This window comes from Nyctibius grandis, chromosome 4, assembly GCF_013368605.1.
Source record: "Nyctibius grandis isolate bNycGra1 chromosome 4, bNycGra1.pri, whole genome shotgun sequence".
NCBI lineage: Eukaryota > Metazoa > Chordata > Aves > Nyctibiiformes > Nyctibiidae > Nyctibius > Nyctibius grandis.
The window spans coordinates 53,713,751-53,728,360 of record NC_090661.1 but is presented as its reverse complement, the minus strand read 5'-3'; the positions used below and the strand labels follow the sequence as shown (position 1 = coordinate 53,728,360).

General features: G+C 37.7%; 1 protein-coding gene across 3 annotated transcripts in view; it reads right to left on the bottom strand.

Annotated features, from left to right (window-relative positions):
- Positions 1 to 14,610, bottom strand: part of TTC8 (tetratricopeptide repeat domain 8) — a 48,284-nt gene that overhangs the window by 1,760 nt on the left and 31,914 nt on the right. For 2 of the 3 annotated variants that reach the window (XM_068398439.1, XM_068398440.1), the window contains 7 exons: positions 12,950 to 13,035; positions 10,913 to 11,000; positions 6,840 to 6,950; positions 4,679 to 4,818; positions 3,244 to 3,418; positions 1,815 to 1,937; positions 542 to 625 (listed from right to left, as the gene is read on the bottom strand). In XM_068398439.1, coding sequence (XP_068254540.1) covers positions 542 to 625; positions 1,815 to 1,937; positions 3,244 to 3,418; positions 4,679 to 4,818; positions 6,840 to 6,950; positions 10,913 to 11,000; positions 12,950 to 13,035 — 807 coding nt within the window. The remainder of the gene's footprint in view (positions 1 to 541; positions 626 to 1,814; positions 1,938 to 3,243; positions 3,419 to 4,678; positions 4,819 to 6,839; positions 6,951 to 10,912; positions 11,001 to 12,949; positions 13,036 to 14,610) is intronic. The other variant, XM_068398441.1, reaches the window with a different exon arrangement.

Here is a 14,610-nt window from a genome sequence, read left to right as displayed (position 1 = left end):
AAAATGTAAGGACTTCTACAAGTTTCTCCTTATTAACAGAGATGTTGGACACACTGTTTATTCAGTGCCTGAGACACTGTATGCAAGAAATTATTAAACAAAATTCAAAGGTTGTAAAGCTGAAGAACAGACTTTCATTTTGAGATCAGTAAGAGCATGGGATGAATAAATGATATTCTTTCTATAATTACTGATAAATCATATGATACTATTTCACTTCACATCCTGAAAAAGCCAATGACTCTAAACAGTGTAGACAGAATTGTTAATGGATTCTTCATCTTCTGGACATTTGAAAAATTACAAAGTTACTTTACAGCTAGTTGGCCTCACTTATTCTCAAAAGCAAACATTTGAATGACTGCTTTTACATACAAAGCTTCTGGGTATTAAAATGGAAATGTAACTCTAGTTTTCCTTGAGTTTATGCACTCTGTATTCTTTTGTCTTACCTATTTGGAATACTCAGTAGTAACAATAAAAACCCAACTGCCCCACCAAGGCTCAATTGTTAGATTACGAGAATAGGATAGTACATTACCTTCTCTGAGAGTATTGCAAAATTGAAATGGGGCTCATACATATGAGGTGCTAAAGATGAAGCAGTCTGCAGCAAAGCTCTTGCCTATGTAGAGAAAGAAAAAAAAAAACCAGTGAAATCTGTGAGGGAGGGAGGATAACAAGAATCTAATGCAATTTTCATCATTCTTAAAAGAAATCATCCTGTGTTTTCTTTACTAGGCCTTTACTAAGAAAGCCATCTTCAACTATGTATGAGTTACACCAATAGTACATTTAGGCATAATACAGTTTAGTAGCATTGAAATGAATAAGGCTCCTGGTTGAGTCAGAAAAAAACATGTTGGGACTTACTCAATTAAGCAATTCAGTTCTAAACACTGAACAGAAAATATTGATTAAAAAAAGTATTTAAAGTCCCACCCCACTGTATTTATCTGTTGTCTCTGACAGCACTGTCTTAGGCATCCCTGAAAATCTAAATTTTGTCATGACACTGTTCACACTCAAAAATTTTTATAAAATTAACTCTTCTTTTCTGACTAACAAAATAGTAGCATTAAAAACTAATGCAAAATTACGTATCAGAGTGTGCATTTTCATGCTGTAAATCCAATACAAAATTCAGGTCAACTTGCAAATACTTTTACTAAAGAATGGAGAACTTTAGGGGAAAAAAACTGATCTTTTAAAACAAAAGTATCTGTAAACTGTTTGGAAAGGCAGAGTTGAGAACTTATTAAAACTCCCTAAGTCTGACAACTGTGAGTACCTGCAACAGTACTTATGAAAGAACGTTGTGAAATAAAATAAAATCCAAGATACGCAAAATATCTTCACATTTTTTATTCTTCTGTGCATGATTTTATTGCCATGATGATCCTGATTTTTAATTATACATGGGATACAAGAAGAAATTAGAAAATTTTAAGCTAAAAACTAAAACAGACACGAAACAACTGATTATAATGGAAAGGCTCTGCAGAGATTACAGAGTGATGGGTTTTGGTTTGGGTATGAATTTAGAAAAAAGATCTCAACAACAGCAAAGGCACTGTAAACCTTGTTTGTCTTCAATGAATCATTTGGATATGCCTAAGACTGAGCAGTTTAATGGGAGATGGCATGACAATGTGGAGGTTGCACTGAAACATGCATAACAGTTATCCATGTTTTCTGCCTGTAATAGTAAGCTAGATGTTCATATGATGCCTCCACCTCAGGGAAATGACATATTTCTTAAATACAAAAGGGCCAAAGAAAGCATTCTGCTTAGGCTGAGATTCGACACCAACCTGTTCAATGTGACCTTTTCGCATTTCCAGTACAGCCAAGTTGTTGTAAGCTTCTGCATAGTCATTATTGTTGACTAATGTTAGCTTGAAACACTGGTAAGCCAGATTTACGTCTCCTATCCCCTAAAAGTAAGATTGTATTTTAATTTGTAAAAAGATTGGAAACAACATGCATCTGTTTTGTTGTCTGGAGTATCTTTTCACCCATATGTACTACCACGGAATACAAACTACAATAAAAACACGCTGATCAGAACCATATGTCCTTTCTTCCCAGACCCTCTCATCTGCTTCTTAGTATTCCTCCAGACAGAATCGTTTCTCTCCAGCACAGATTTCCATGCTCCAAGTGATACTCACTTCACTTAATTTAACTTTTAGATGACTAAATTGTCATCTAAAGACTATGCTATCTGCTACTGTCTATAGCAGGGTAAGAAAAACAGAGATGTCTCCAGAGGGAAAGTCATCTTGCCTCTCCATCTCTACACAGATTAAAAGAAATCACCTGTAAGAACATAAAAATTAAGGGAGATGAATTTCTTTGTATGGAGCAGCTGACTCTCTTTAATGCTCTAGTGTTATGACCAACACTGATACAGCATCAGGTTAAACATTAAAAGTGACAAAAGCTGAAAAACATAGGCACATCAGATCAAATTTCAGTGTTTTAGGAAGTATAAATTAATGTGTTTATCCTAGTTGCAGTACAATCAAGACAAACAGTTCAGTTTCTCTCTGATTTAAGTTAAATCATAATCAGTATTTGAAGACAGCTCATATTAGAAAGCTGTCAAAAACTTTTTTCAGTAACCTTATTCTGGGCACGCAGCTAAACAGAAATCTAACACAATTTCTGGAAGAACATCTGCAAAAATGAGCAATAAATGTAGAAAGTTAACAAGCTATCACACAATTACACAATATTTCTATAGCTGCTTATGAGACAGACGAACGTGCCTTATCAACTACGACATACATAGTGCTTTAGTGCCTGCTGCATGCTGCTGAATACGCATTTTTATGACAACAGAATCGGTCTAATGCTCCATGTAACACAAATAACAGCTCAGAGAAAAATATCTTGAATTCAATTTTTTTTGTCAGATTAGCTTGTATTGCAGCAAAGGCCTTCAAGGGCTGGTACGTGTTGCAATTTTTTCAGAAAGAAGGGAGGGTTGGAGACGGTGGGGAGGAAGCATCTTTTAGCAGGAGTAAGTCACATTCTGTGAAGATGTACAGAACTTCTTTCTTTTGCCTGTTCCTCTCTACTGAAGTGCAAATAAACCTTTAATCTGTACTGCACTTCATCCTGTACACTATCAGGTTTCATATTTCAAAGTAGGGCAATGACTCCTCCCTAGTTAATTCTTTTTCCAGTTTTTGTAAAATTATATTTATACAGAAACGTTGTTAATATTTTTCCTACCACAGCCACGTGTCCCAAGTTGTACCACACATCTGCTGTCTCCTCCTCATTTTCAGCCAAAAACAGTGCACGTTCAAATGAAGATAGTGTCATATCATATTGCTGGGCATAGAAGCAACAGAGGCCCAGATTGTTAAAAAGTTGGCAGTTATAAACACCCATCTGCAGGAGCCGTCTAGATTGAAAGAAAATATTTATTTTTTTAGATTAATTTCAAATAAGAGTTCTATTCTAAATGACGAAGTTCTCTCCTCCTTTCTCCCTATTCTGAGAGGGTGTAATAACCAAGTGATACAGTCTTACACGCGGTAAAGGTTTCACAAAGGGCAGCACAGGGCATCTTTGATTAGTAGAATCAAAGCCATGCAGAACAGTCTTTGTGTAAATTAGGTAACCTCTTTTTGACTGTGCCACATGATCTGATGTTACTGTAAGAGAGCTGTACACAGACTTTCTCCGTTTCCTCTTTCCAATCCCTCAACTTCAATCAAGCTGTAATTTGTTGCAGTTACTTTTTATAACTCTTCAGACTTCAATTTTTTTGCTTGATTCTTGTCCTTCAGCACAGCTTTAATCAGTACTAATACATCTAGTATGTGAATCTGCATTAATCTTACATTTGAAGCATAACTCAGACTTTGATTCAAATTGATGTTGTTTAATGTGTCTTTTAGAATGGAGATGTTTTATAAAAATTCTGTTTATTAATATTTATAGGAAAACCAAATATGCTAAGAAGGCCAGGGAAAAAGAGGGCTGCTGTCTGCAGCACGACTGTGAGTTTCTGAACCTAAAGCATAAAAGAGCTCAGGTCCAACAGAAATGAGATGGTAGTGCTTATATTGAATTAATCTGCTCTTAGACTTAAAAACATGAGTCGGGCTCCTTTGCACTCTGACTGTATTGAAATAAAAAGCAAGCAGCATCATTTAACACTATCTTTTTATCACTTTCAGTAAAACATGGGGGAATCCCAGCCCACGTTCAAGTGAGGGATTTTGTCGTCACAACTGCACGTGACTTCAGGTGGAGTTTTTCAAAGAATACTCTTTTTCAAAGGGCTAAACAGGAACTCCATGTGCCTTCTGAATGCAACTGAAGTTGAGAATAAGGTCCACTGTTCTCAAACTGTCTCATGCTGTGAAAGGTCATTTCTTGTTTATTAACCAAATATCTCTTTTGATAATCTTTGTTGATACTTCTACATCTTCCACATGTAACGACAACAAATTTTTGAGAGATGTAATTATCACTGGCTGAGAAGATACTTAAGTTGGTATGCTGATTTTATGGTGATATTTGTCCAAATGCTCAATCACCCTCCCATGCCAGTCTCCTAATGTTCTTTTTTTTGCTATCAGCATTACAAAAATCAACCCTTTAAATTACTCTCCCACGTGTTCAGTTCCCCCTCCCTCCCCACAAGTGTAGATACCTATAAAACCGTAGAGCTATTTCAGGCTGGTCTGAATAAAAATGGTTACTGCCAATGCATGCAATGGCTTCCACGTGAGTATTGTCTTGTTTTAAAACGTCTTTATAGTACTCTGCAGCTGAGGAGATATTGTTCATTTCCTATACAATTGGAAAAAATTCAGATTAATTCTACTTTTTATCACTGATTTTTATCATAAAACTTATTAAAATGTCTATCTACTGAGTGCTTTATCTATGCCCTGTACAGTACTTAACTGAAGTTAATTATGTATGCTCTTACAGTTCTCTGATTGTACAATGCCACCTCACTGACTGGCATCTTCACAAGCGACACACATCCACGAGAAGAATGGATATTAATTTATCAGTGCTAGCTGTACCTGCCATTAACTCTATGCCATAGCTACAAAAAGAGATTTGGGTTTGTTTTTTTAGAAAAAGACATTGGTCAGCAGTTTAGCATGTGCAATAGGCATTTGGTACTTTTTGCATAATGCCTTGTGATAGACAGTACTGTGCAGTCGGTTTCCCAGTACAGTAACTTACAGTAGACTTATTTCCCCAGTCAATGTCTCAATTATTTTCAATGCTTTGTATGTCAACTCATGAATTGCTCTGAACACAAATGAGAACATAATTGCATATGAAGAATTATTACGTGCCTTTGAAAACAGGAATTATGGATTTATTACCAAAACTTGCACTAGCTAGGATATGCCAGTTAAGGGAACTATATTGTATAAAAATATATGCTTGGATGTATGCTACTGGGAAGATGAACTAGGGTGAACTCATTGCTGTAAACAATGTCACACTGTTTCTGAGGAGTGCAAGTCACCAGAGAACTCTACTCCATATCAGGAGAAAACAAGAGATCAAAGCACACTTCTGTGTTTAGAGAGGAATAATTTCTACCTGTGTGCTGTAGATATACTGTACTCTCAACATGACTAAAGAATAAGCTTTTATTTAACCTCAGCAGCATACTTAGCTATGAAAAAAATATATTTCCTGTGATTAAAGGAAATAGTACTAAAGCAGTTGCTTTAAAAATAATGTTTTTTCTAAAAACAAAAAAGGTCTACAACTCTTCCTACTGTCAAAAGGCAGTGACAGAGAAGAAAAGCTCTGATTAAGATGCCTGATGCATATATTCCACTTGTGAGTCTATGTAATGAGAACAGCCCTGTGCTGCAGTACAAATCTTTGCTATTGAAGCTATAATCCTGCACTCAGGTGTCAGTGCAAAACTAGATCCTGTCAACTATATGCTGCTATTTAATAATTCCTTAAAGGGTTATGCAATGTTATGTATGGTTCTGCAAAATAATATCCATATTAAAAACTGTTTAACAATTCAGAAAGAAAAACCTCCAAAAATTATGCAGCTGTTTTCTTCCTTGCTGAAGGACAAAAAGGATTTAATATGAAAATGGATTAATGCTTAGGGGTTAGATGAGAATGATGAGAACAGGAAAGAATGTCAAGTATGAATGTAGACCAAAAAAAATGAATTCATGACTTTGTTTAAAATATTTGTTCTGGAATAGCATCATTACCAACTTCCAGTGAAAAACAATATTAAGTCCACTGTTTGACATGAAAATACACACTTTAAAAATACAAAATACGTGGTTACTAAGCTAAAATGAAACTATTTTAAAACTAATCCTACTTAAAATAACATCTGCTTCCTGAACTATGAAACATTCACATTCCAACTGTTCTCACTGGCTTAAGAAATCAACAGTAACACATAGTGTTAATAAAGACAACATTGACGAGTAGACTGTTTTGCTGTTTAATCCTGCTAGCAGGCTGTTGGTGACTTGCGCAGTTTTAGTACGATAAAACATACATAAACTAGACCTAGCTACACGGACAACATCTGGACCACTTGACTTAACGTCGACTTGGTTCTGGGTCAAGGGTAAATAGGATCTCACTAGTGTCATTAACCATTTAAACAAATAAGCCTGCAAGGCTCCCCTAACACTACTTTGGTATCTTTGTGAAACGTTACCTGTTTTGCATTAGTGACACTGAAAATCAGCATAGTTAATTTTTGATGACTTTAAGTTATATTCAACTATTGGCTCTTTTTTCTTGCTCAGGCAGCTAACCTTCGTCACAATAAGGATTGCATAGTGGGTGCATACCTCGTAGATTCTGGCAATTCCACAAATAAGAGTCACTTCTCCAGGAAATCGATCTAACCCTTGCTTGAAAAGGTTCAAAGCTGTTACAGGCTGATCCAAGCGCAAATACACCTAAGCAATTAAAAAGTGTACATAAATGTCAAACGTCTGACTTTTATACTTGTACTGCTGTTTAATAAGGGAGATAAATAAAAGGGATGACACCTCCCTTTATGCAGTAAACCATTAGCTGAGATGGTGAATAATACTGGGAAAATAATGGAGTGAATATTGAATAAATCTCTGTAATGAAGATAAAATAGGCTAATTAAGATAATTAAATTTGCATGCATATCATCTAGACATTATTAACTCATCTGGACATCACTAATAAACCAAAAAAGTATCTTGTTACTTATTAACATATCAATATACTTTGACACTCATGTGAAGGTATCACCTTGAATATTTTCCTGTTTAATATATTTTTAAAAAGTTACGTTTAGGCTTGAAAAAAATGGATCTTCAGGTTGATAGTGCTGGAATACCAAAATATTTTACTTAGTCAAATAAGACTGCACCGCACATAGCAGTGACAAATTTCCTTACTGCTCTGCCCACCTCCCCTGTCACAAACAATAAAATCTCGTAAAAGAAAGAGGGCAGTTTGGTCTCTGTGATTTTGGCTTCTCTGTTGATTATGACAATGTGTGATGTAGACAATGTTGTGTGAGAACTGGATAGAGGACATCAACTTGTTGATAGAGGCTACCTCTGCAGCTGTCTGAGAGTATAACTGTAAAGCCCTCCTGTTGTGGGGTATGGTAAATACAGCTACAGCAAAGGAAAAAACCCCACACACTTACTTTGAGAAACTAGATGGCTAGAGTGATTAATCCGTCTCCCACTGAGTGGAAAAGTGTTTTGAGTGCTCCTGTTGGAGAAATATTACCTTAAAGAGTGCTACCCAGGGAGGTGGTGGAATGGGCTACCCAGGGAGGTGGTAGAATCACCACCCCTGGAGGTGTTTAAGAAAAGACTAGATGTGGCACTTAGTGCCATGGTCTAGTTGACACAGCGGTGCTAGGTCAAAGGTTGGACTCGATGATCCCAGAGGTCTCTTCCAACCTAGTTGATTCTGTGATTCTGTAATACTGAATACAGGACTGAAAAAAGGGAAAGAATCTGTGACTGGTATCCTGACACAAACATTTTGTGATGCAATGTAAGAAAAATACCAACGTTAACTGAACGCCTGTGAAACCTCCAAACACAGTTTCTGCTTATGCCATTGAGCTTCATGGACTTTTGAGTGCCAACAGTCAAAATACTAGTTAAAGTTTCAAGTTCTTTATTTGCATCCCTATAGATATATACTGCTGTAGACATTTGTAAAGAATTCTTTCCTATGACCACTCAAGTGACATTCTTAATTGTCAAAGAGCTGTTGACTCTGAGTGCCTTCCTAGTAAAGGGACAACCTTCTCAAGTTGATCACTGGCAAAAGACAAAAAAAATACAGGCAATTTTTTCCAGTCATTTTGCTAATATCACGTGCATTTCCTGTATTAAACTAGAAAACTAATTCCTTCTTGTGAAAAGCAATAGAAGAGTGAGGGGTTTGGGTTTTTTGGGAAGTGTGGCACTTGGTAGACTAGGACTGCACTAATGACACCATCAAGGAATATGCTTTAAATCAACAATTTATTCCTAATGCACTCTATCTGGGCATGTTGCTGTATCTAAAACAGACTTCAAGTCATTTGTTATATTTTTTCATTTATAAACCATATAGCAGTTCTGATGAATTTTATGTCTGCATTAATTTTTAAACTTCAAAAAATTGTCTCTGTTGTGACTGTCATGCTCCTTATTTTCTTCTAGCAACACTTTTCTACAACTAAATTACTCTGTAAAGAGTTTCAGTGGGAAGTACACAAATGAAAGAGAATACATGATAGCTGGGTATGACTTCTTAATTAACAACCTTGACTGGCTGTTTTACTCCTAGGTATCACCTATGTGACCGACTTGTTCAATTTATCCTAAATATGTGTAGTAAGCCAGTGCACACTGCCATACCTACAAATAATTTCATATTTTCTTTGCCCGAGAGAAAATTTTGATCAGCTGGGTTTTTTTGTTTTGTTTGCTTGCTTGTTTTTTGACCTGATCTAACTATGAAGCACAGCTATCTTCATATTCTTAGGGCAAAAAATGTAAAAAATGGAGGACAGGACACTCCACTAGATCTGCTCCTTTTTTATGTTTGTTTATGAAGTATGTTTTCTGAGCATTATGACTCAAGTCTGCTCTATTGCTTCATCTGGAGGTTCACTCCAAAGATGCACTCACTACAGATCCTCTGTACAAATATTATGCTAAGGCAACACAGCCACAGTACTCTGCTATGTAATTCCCATATCCAGTGGCACACCACACTGTCCAATATCTCTGCAGGCTACAGAGCTGCTGTTCAGATAAGTGCGAAAAGAAATTAAAAGATAGGTGGGACAACTTCCACCTGCTCAGACCTGCTTTGGGGAGACCCGCTCTTTAAGAGCACTACAGATAATAGTCATTAAGTTTCAGATGCTAAATGCAGAATGGCTCTATTTTCTCTTCAGTATCTCTCTTATCTCTGGTAAAAATAACCCCTTTCCAGCTCTTCTGGGTTAGAAGAGTTACTTTGTAACTCTTTGTAACTTCTGGGCAGCCCCAACTCCTTTAAAGACTCTTTAGCTTTTTAGTTTTCTTTTGGTCTTTTGTATTTTCATAAATTACATTTCAAGGGAGAGTTAGCTTTCAGGAAAATATTTAAAAAAACCCAGATAGCTGCTGTAATAATGAATATAAAGCAAAAACTAATTGGTACTATAGTATCGTTCTGTTTGCACAGAGCTTGATGTGATCCTATTATTTTTTTAATGGCTGCTTAACTCAAGTCTTACCTTCTCCGTACTGTCAGACTGAGCTATATCTCAGTGCCCTACTCTTGCCTGTCCACCCACAGCCACTAAATCATGTTGTGTGATGCTTTATACTTGAGTGAACTGGTCTATGGAGTGGGAGGTGGAAGTTCAAATGCAGCTCCTACTTGAGCTAGTAATGGTGTGGGGGGATGCATATCTCCCATAACGAATCACTGCTTGTTAATCCAATTACTCTGCCAATTTAATCACTCTGTGTAGCTCGTTGTGTTTTGCAGAATGACTCCTGGTAGTGACAGAAATCTAAAATTACTAAGCTCAATTGAGTAAACTAACTGCAACTGCTGTATTGAAGACAAGTCTCCAGATAGCAATGATGATTTAAATACAAAATGTAAATTGCCTAAGAAATGTAAAGGTAAAGCAAGTATCATAATATGAATATCTGAATTATCCACTAGTAGCGATGACTTTTGGATAGGCCTGTGACAGCTGGCTTAAAGGGAGCTGATGAAGAGCAACAAATGTCATCTCTTTCTAGCACAAGAGGAAGAAAAACGCAGTTTTAGTTTCTCACAGGCCACCTTTTCTTGAATGTCTTGGAAAATGTTTAGAATCTGATTTGTACCCTGGTAAACAAGTAATTCTGAGGCTTAGCTGTACCACTTGTTCTTTTGAAAGTACAAGCTTTTAATGCCTTTATTTTGACAGAACATTTTCTGTTTCAAGGTCTCTGCTTGCTTCCTTTAAGCTGCCTCTGTTTTGATTTTGCTCGTGAAACTAGGATTTTAAGCTTCACTCTTCACTTACTGATTGATTGCATTAGTTTCCTAGGAGACCATATATAGCTACATTGTTTTTCATACTGGAACTCCAATAATTCTTTAGTGATATAATCCTCACTGGAGTTTAGAACAAAGAATACAGTAACGTAGGAGATTATTTTTTTTTTTTTTTTGAAATCTGGAAGCTCCAAAATCTTTTTGTAAAGTACAGACTTCAATTTCAACTGTTAGCATGTATTACCTCAGGTCTATAAGGAGATCACACGCTATTAAACTTAATGGTGTATCAAGCTCAATATTCAGCTATTCCGGTGTATGGAATTATCAGGGATAGTATGGAATTTCACTTCATTCTTAAACAAGCAAATCTATGACTTACTTTTGCCAAATACAAGATTGTATCAACCATGTCCTGTTGCTTGAGAGCTGACTTAAATTGTTTTTCAGCTTCACGATATAATCCTAACCTAAAGAGACAACAGATAGATATAGAAAGTATGGTTTTTTTAAAAAAAAGCTTATTAAATAATGAAGCAGTGCACACTAAACCAAACATGAACTGCTCAAAAGCATACTTTAAGCTCTCATATTTGTGTGCATGTTAACAAAAAACAGGCTGTTAAATATGTTAAGGTTACAAAGACAACCATTCAAAACTATGAAAAAGGCAAACTCATGAAATTTGGCCCCATTTTGTACATGCCGCCTTCTGGTGCTAATTGAATAATGATGTACTCGTTTTCATAGGACTTCTTCCTACTCTTTGTACAGAACGGACAGTAGGAAATAAGCAATTAAAGTCATGCCTCAACCTCTACCCACATGGTTTTGGAGCAGCATTTCCTCACTCGTGGCAAAGATCATGTAGATACTGTCCATTGTAAAGTTTAGGGAATGCTTAATCATCTATAAAACACTTTCTCCCAGCCTCATATGGGAAATGGTGAAACTTCTGTTGCTGATATTAAAAATCTTTAACTGTGTGTTGAAAACGTGCTGTATTGTAAACGGTACCACAGCTTAAGACCACCCAAGCAGATCACTTGGGAGGGGGCAGTATATGGCACACGAACCTCACAGAAGTCTGTTTCATCTCAAAAGCGTTTGTTTTGCTGTACTACTGTAGAATATCTTGCAGTAATCTATCAATGCTACATAAGACTACAAAATTAAGAGGATTGTACCATTTCAACAACAGCAAAAAGGTACACTTTCTCATATGCAAGTTGCCTTTTTTTTCCTGCAGCCAAAGAGCACATAGACTTGGTGAAGAAACACAAAATACAGCCAGAACAAGCCAGCCAAAACAAAGAAACACAGGCAATGGGGCCGTAAGGTAATTTTGGATCCTGGAAGTACATGTGCCTGCTTGGATGCTTTAGTCTCTATAACACTATTCATAAAAATCCTGAAAGTGATGAATGACCTCTAAACTCAAAAAAAAAAATAATCAGTCTAATCTTCTATAGAACGTCAAATAAAGGTTATGGATAGTGAAGAATTTCATTAGTTCGGGCATCTAAAAAGAAGCGGTAAGTTTCAAGCCAAGATACAACATGGAATTTTAAAGGTCTAACTGCTTTATCAGCCTGTTCATACAGGAATTGCTTATAGAACTGTAAAGACTGAAGATGATGCTTCACTTTTCTAACAACCAATACAGTATGCATATGTGTTACATTCATGGGACAAACACATTGTAAAGAATGAAAGGGGGAGATGCCTCAGTACATGTTTGAATTACAGGAAGCAGGGCTGTATCAGGAGGAGTTTCATGTGATTTGGTAGAACTGGCTGTTACAACCATAGCTAGATCCTCAGCAACCACTCTAAACTGCTAGCAACAAGCTCTCCTCCCCACTGCTGCCACTTTCCTCCAAGAGGCATATCGCTGCACCATGTCAGGGTACTCCTAAGTCACGGGCATCAGATGCTTGAGTACGGGGTGTCAGCCCTGAGGCCTTGGCATCTTTGGAACTGGTACTTCTCAGGCCATGCACCTCTGGCAAAAAGTGTCTAATGTGAATATTTCACTTTTTATTATTTCATCAATCTGGAGCCCTCATTGACCGTTAATTTCTCAAGCTAATATTGTGATATTCATTTTTGTGTGGTCTGTTTTAGCAATAGTTCTTTGCATTTGTTTACTAACTTTTCAAACAACGACTTTGAAACACATTAACAGAGGTGAAGATGTAACTAATTCAGTTACTTAAAGGTACTCAACGTTGATGCCTTTACCTCAAACAGTTGAACATAATCTCCTTGTATATAAAAGGAGATTTAACTGTAAGCACAGCGCTCTCCAACTAAATACTTACCGAACTATTTGCCAGTGTTCAGCATTGCGCGATACACCCAGCAGTTCAGGTCCTGCACTCACACTCACTGATCACAGAAGTGAACAACGGCTTACCTATAGTAGCACTTCCCAATTTGGACTTTCCACCACCAGTCCTTGAATTGCACGTGCTCAGTGGCAAGGGCTGCCAAATCTAGAGCCTTCCAAAACAAACCCATCATCTTAATATTAGTACCTTCAATGTTTACACAAAGAAAAAGAACATAAAGTCAACAATGTAAAGACTTTTGTAAAGAGAAAATTTTGAACAAAAAGTGCTGGTAAACTTGGGGTGAGGGCACTGCTTTATGTTTACTATTTTTATAGCTTAGTGCATAAAGCAGCTGAAAGGATAATTTGTCTTTATAAGAACGTGTAATCCAAATAGCTTCTAGTAATTCAAAGGGAAAACATAAAATTAATTTGATCATACTCATGAAATGCTGCTTCAGAATACAGAGAATATTTTTTGTAAGCCGACACGCTTTTTCCAAGCTTCCCATTCTTGTTCACTAAAAGTTGTTAAAAACAAGTAAAAATATACTAAAATACAGAAATCAGTTCAGCCAGTTAGAAATACTGTAGAAATTGTCACCGCATTGCTAATATCACGCTGCCTCCACTTCTGGGAACTCTCAGATGTGTACAGTAAGAAATACTTCTTCCTTTAAAAAAATCTATGATGTAAATTATTTTATGACAGATAGGAAAGATAGAGAAGAGCACTCCTAGACAAACTGGCTGCTAGGGGCTTGGATGGGTGGACTCTTCGATGGGTTAAAAACTGGCTGGATGGCCGAGCCCAGAGAGTGGTGGTGAATGGGACAAAGTCCAACTGGTGGCTGGTCACTAGCGGTGTTCCCCAGGGCTCAGTTCTGGGGCCAGTGCTGTTCAATATCTTTATAGATGATCTAGACGTAGGGATTGAGTGCACCCTCAGCAAATTTGCAGATGACACCAAGCTGGGTGGGAGTGTTGATCTGCTGGAGGGTAGGAAGGCCCTACAGAGGGATCTGGACAGGTTAGATAGATGGGCCAAGACCAATGGCATGAGGTTCAACAAGAACAAGTGCCGGGTCTTACACTTGGGCCACAACAACCCCATGCAGCGCTACAGGCTGGGGGAAGAGTGGTTAGAAAGCGGCCCGGCGGAAAGAGACCCGGGGGGGCTGATCGACAGCCGGCTAAACATGAGCCAGCAGTGTGCCCAGGTGGCCAAGAAGGCCAATGGCATCCTGGCCTCTATTAGGAATAGTGTAGCCAGCCGGTCTAGGGAAGTGATCGTCCCTCTGTACTCGGCACTGGTGAGGCCGCACCTTGAGTACTGTGCCCAGTTCTGGGCCCCGCACTTCAAGGAAGATATTGAGGTGTTGGAGCGAGTCCAGAGGAGGGCGACCAAGCTGGTGAAGGGTCTGGAGGGTCTGACCTACAAGGAACGGCTGAGGGAGCTGGGGTTGTTTAGCCTGGAGAAGAGGAGGCTCAGAGGTGACCTTATCACAGTCTACAACTATCTGAAGGGAGGTTGTAGTGGAGTGGGAGTCAGCCTCTTCTCCCAGTCAACTAGCGATAGGACAAGAGGACATAGTCTCAAGCTTCACCAGGGGAGGTTCAGGTTAGACATTAGGAAGCATTTCTTCTCAGAAAGGGTCATTAGACATTGGAATGGGCTGCCCAGCGAGGTGGTGGAGTCACCATTTCTGGATGTGTTTAAGAAAAGACTGGACATGGCACTTAGT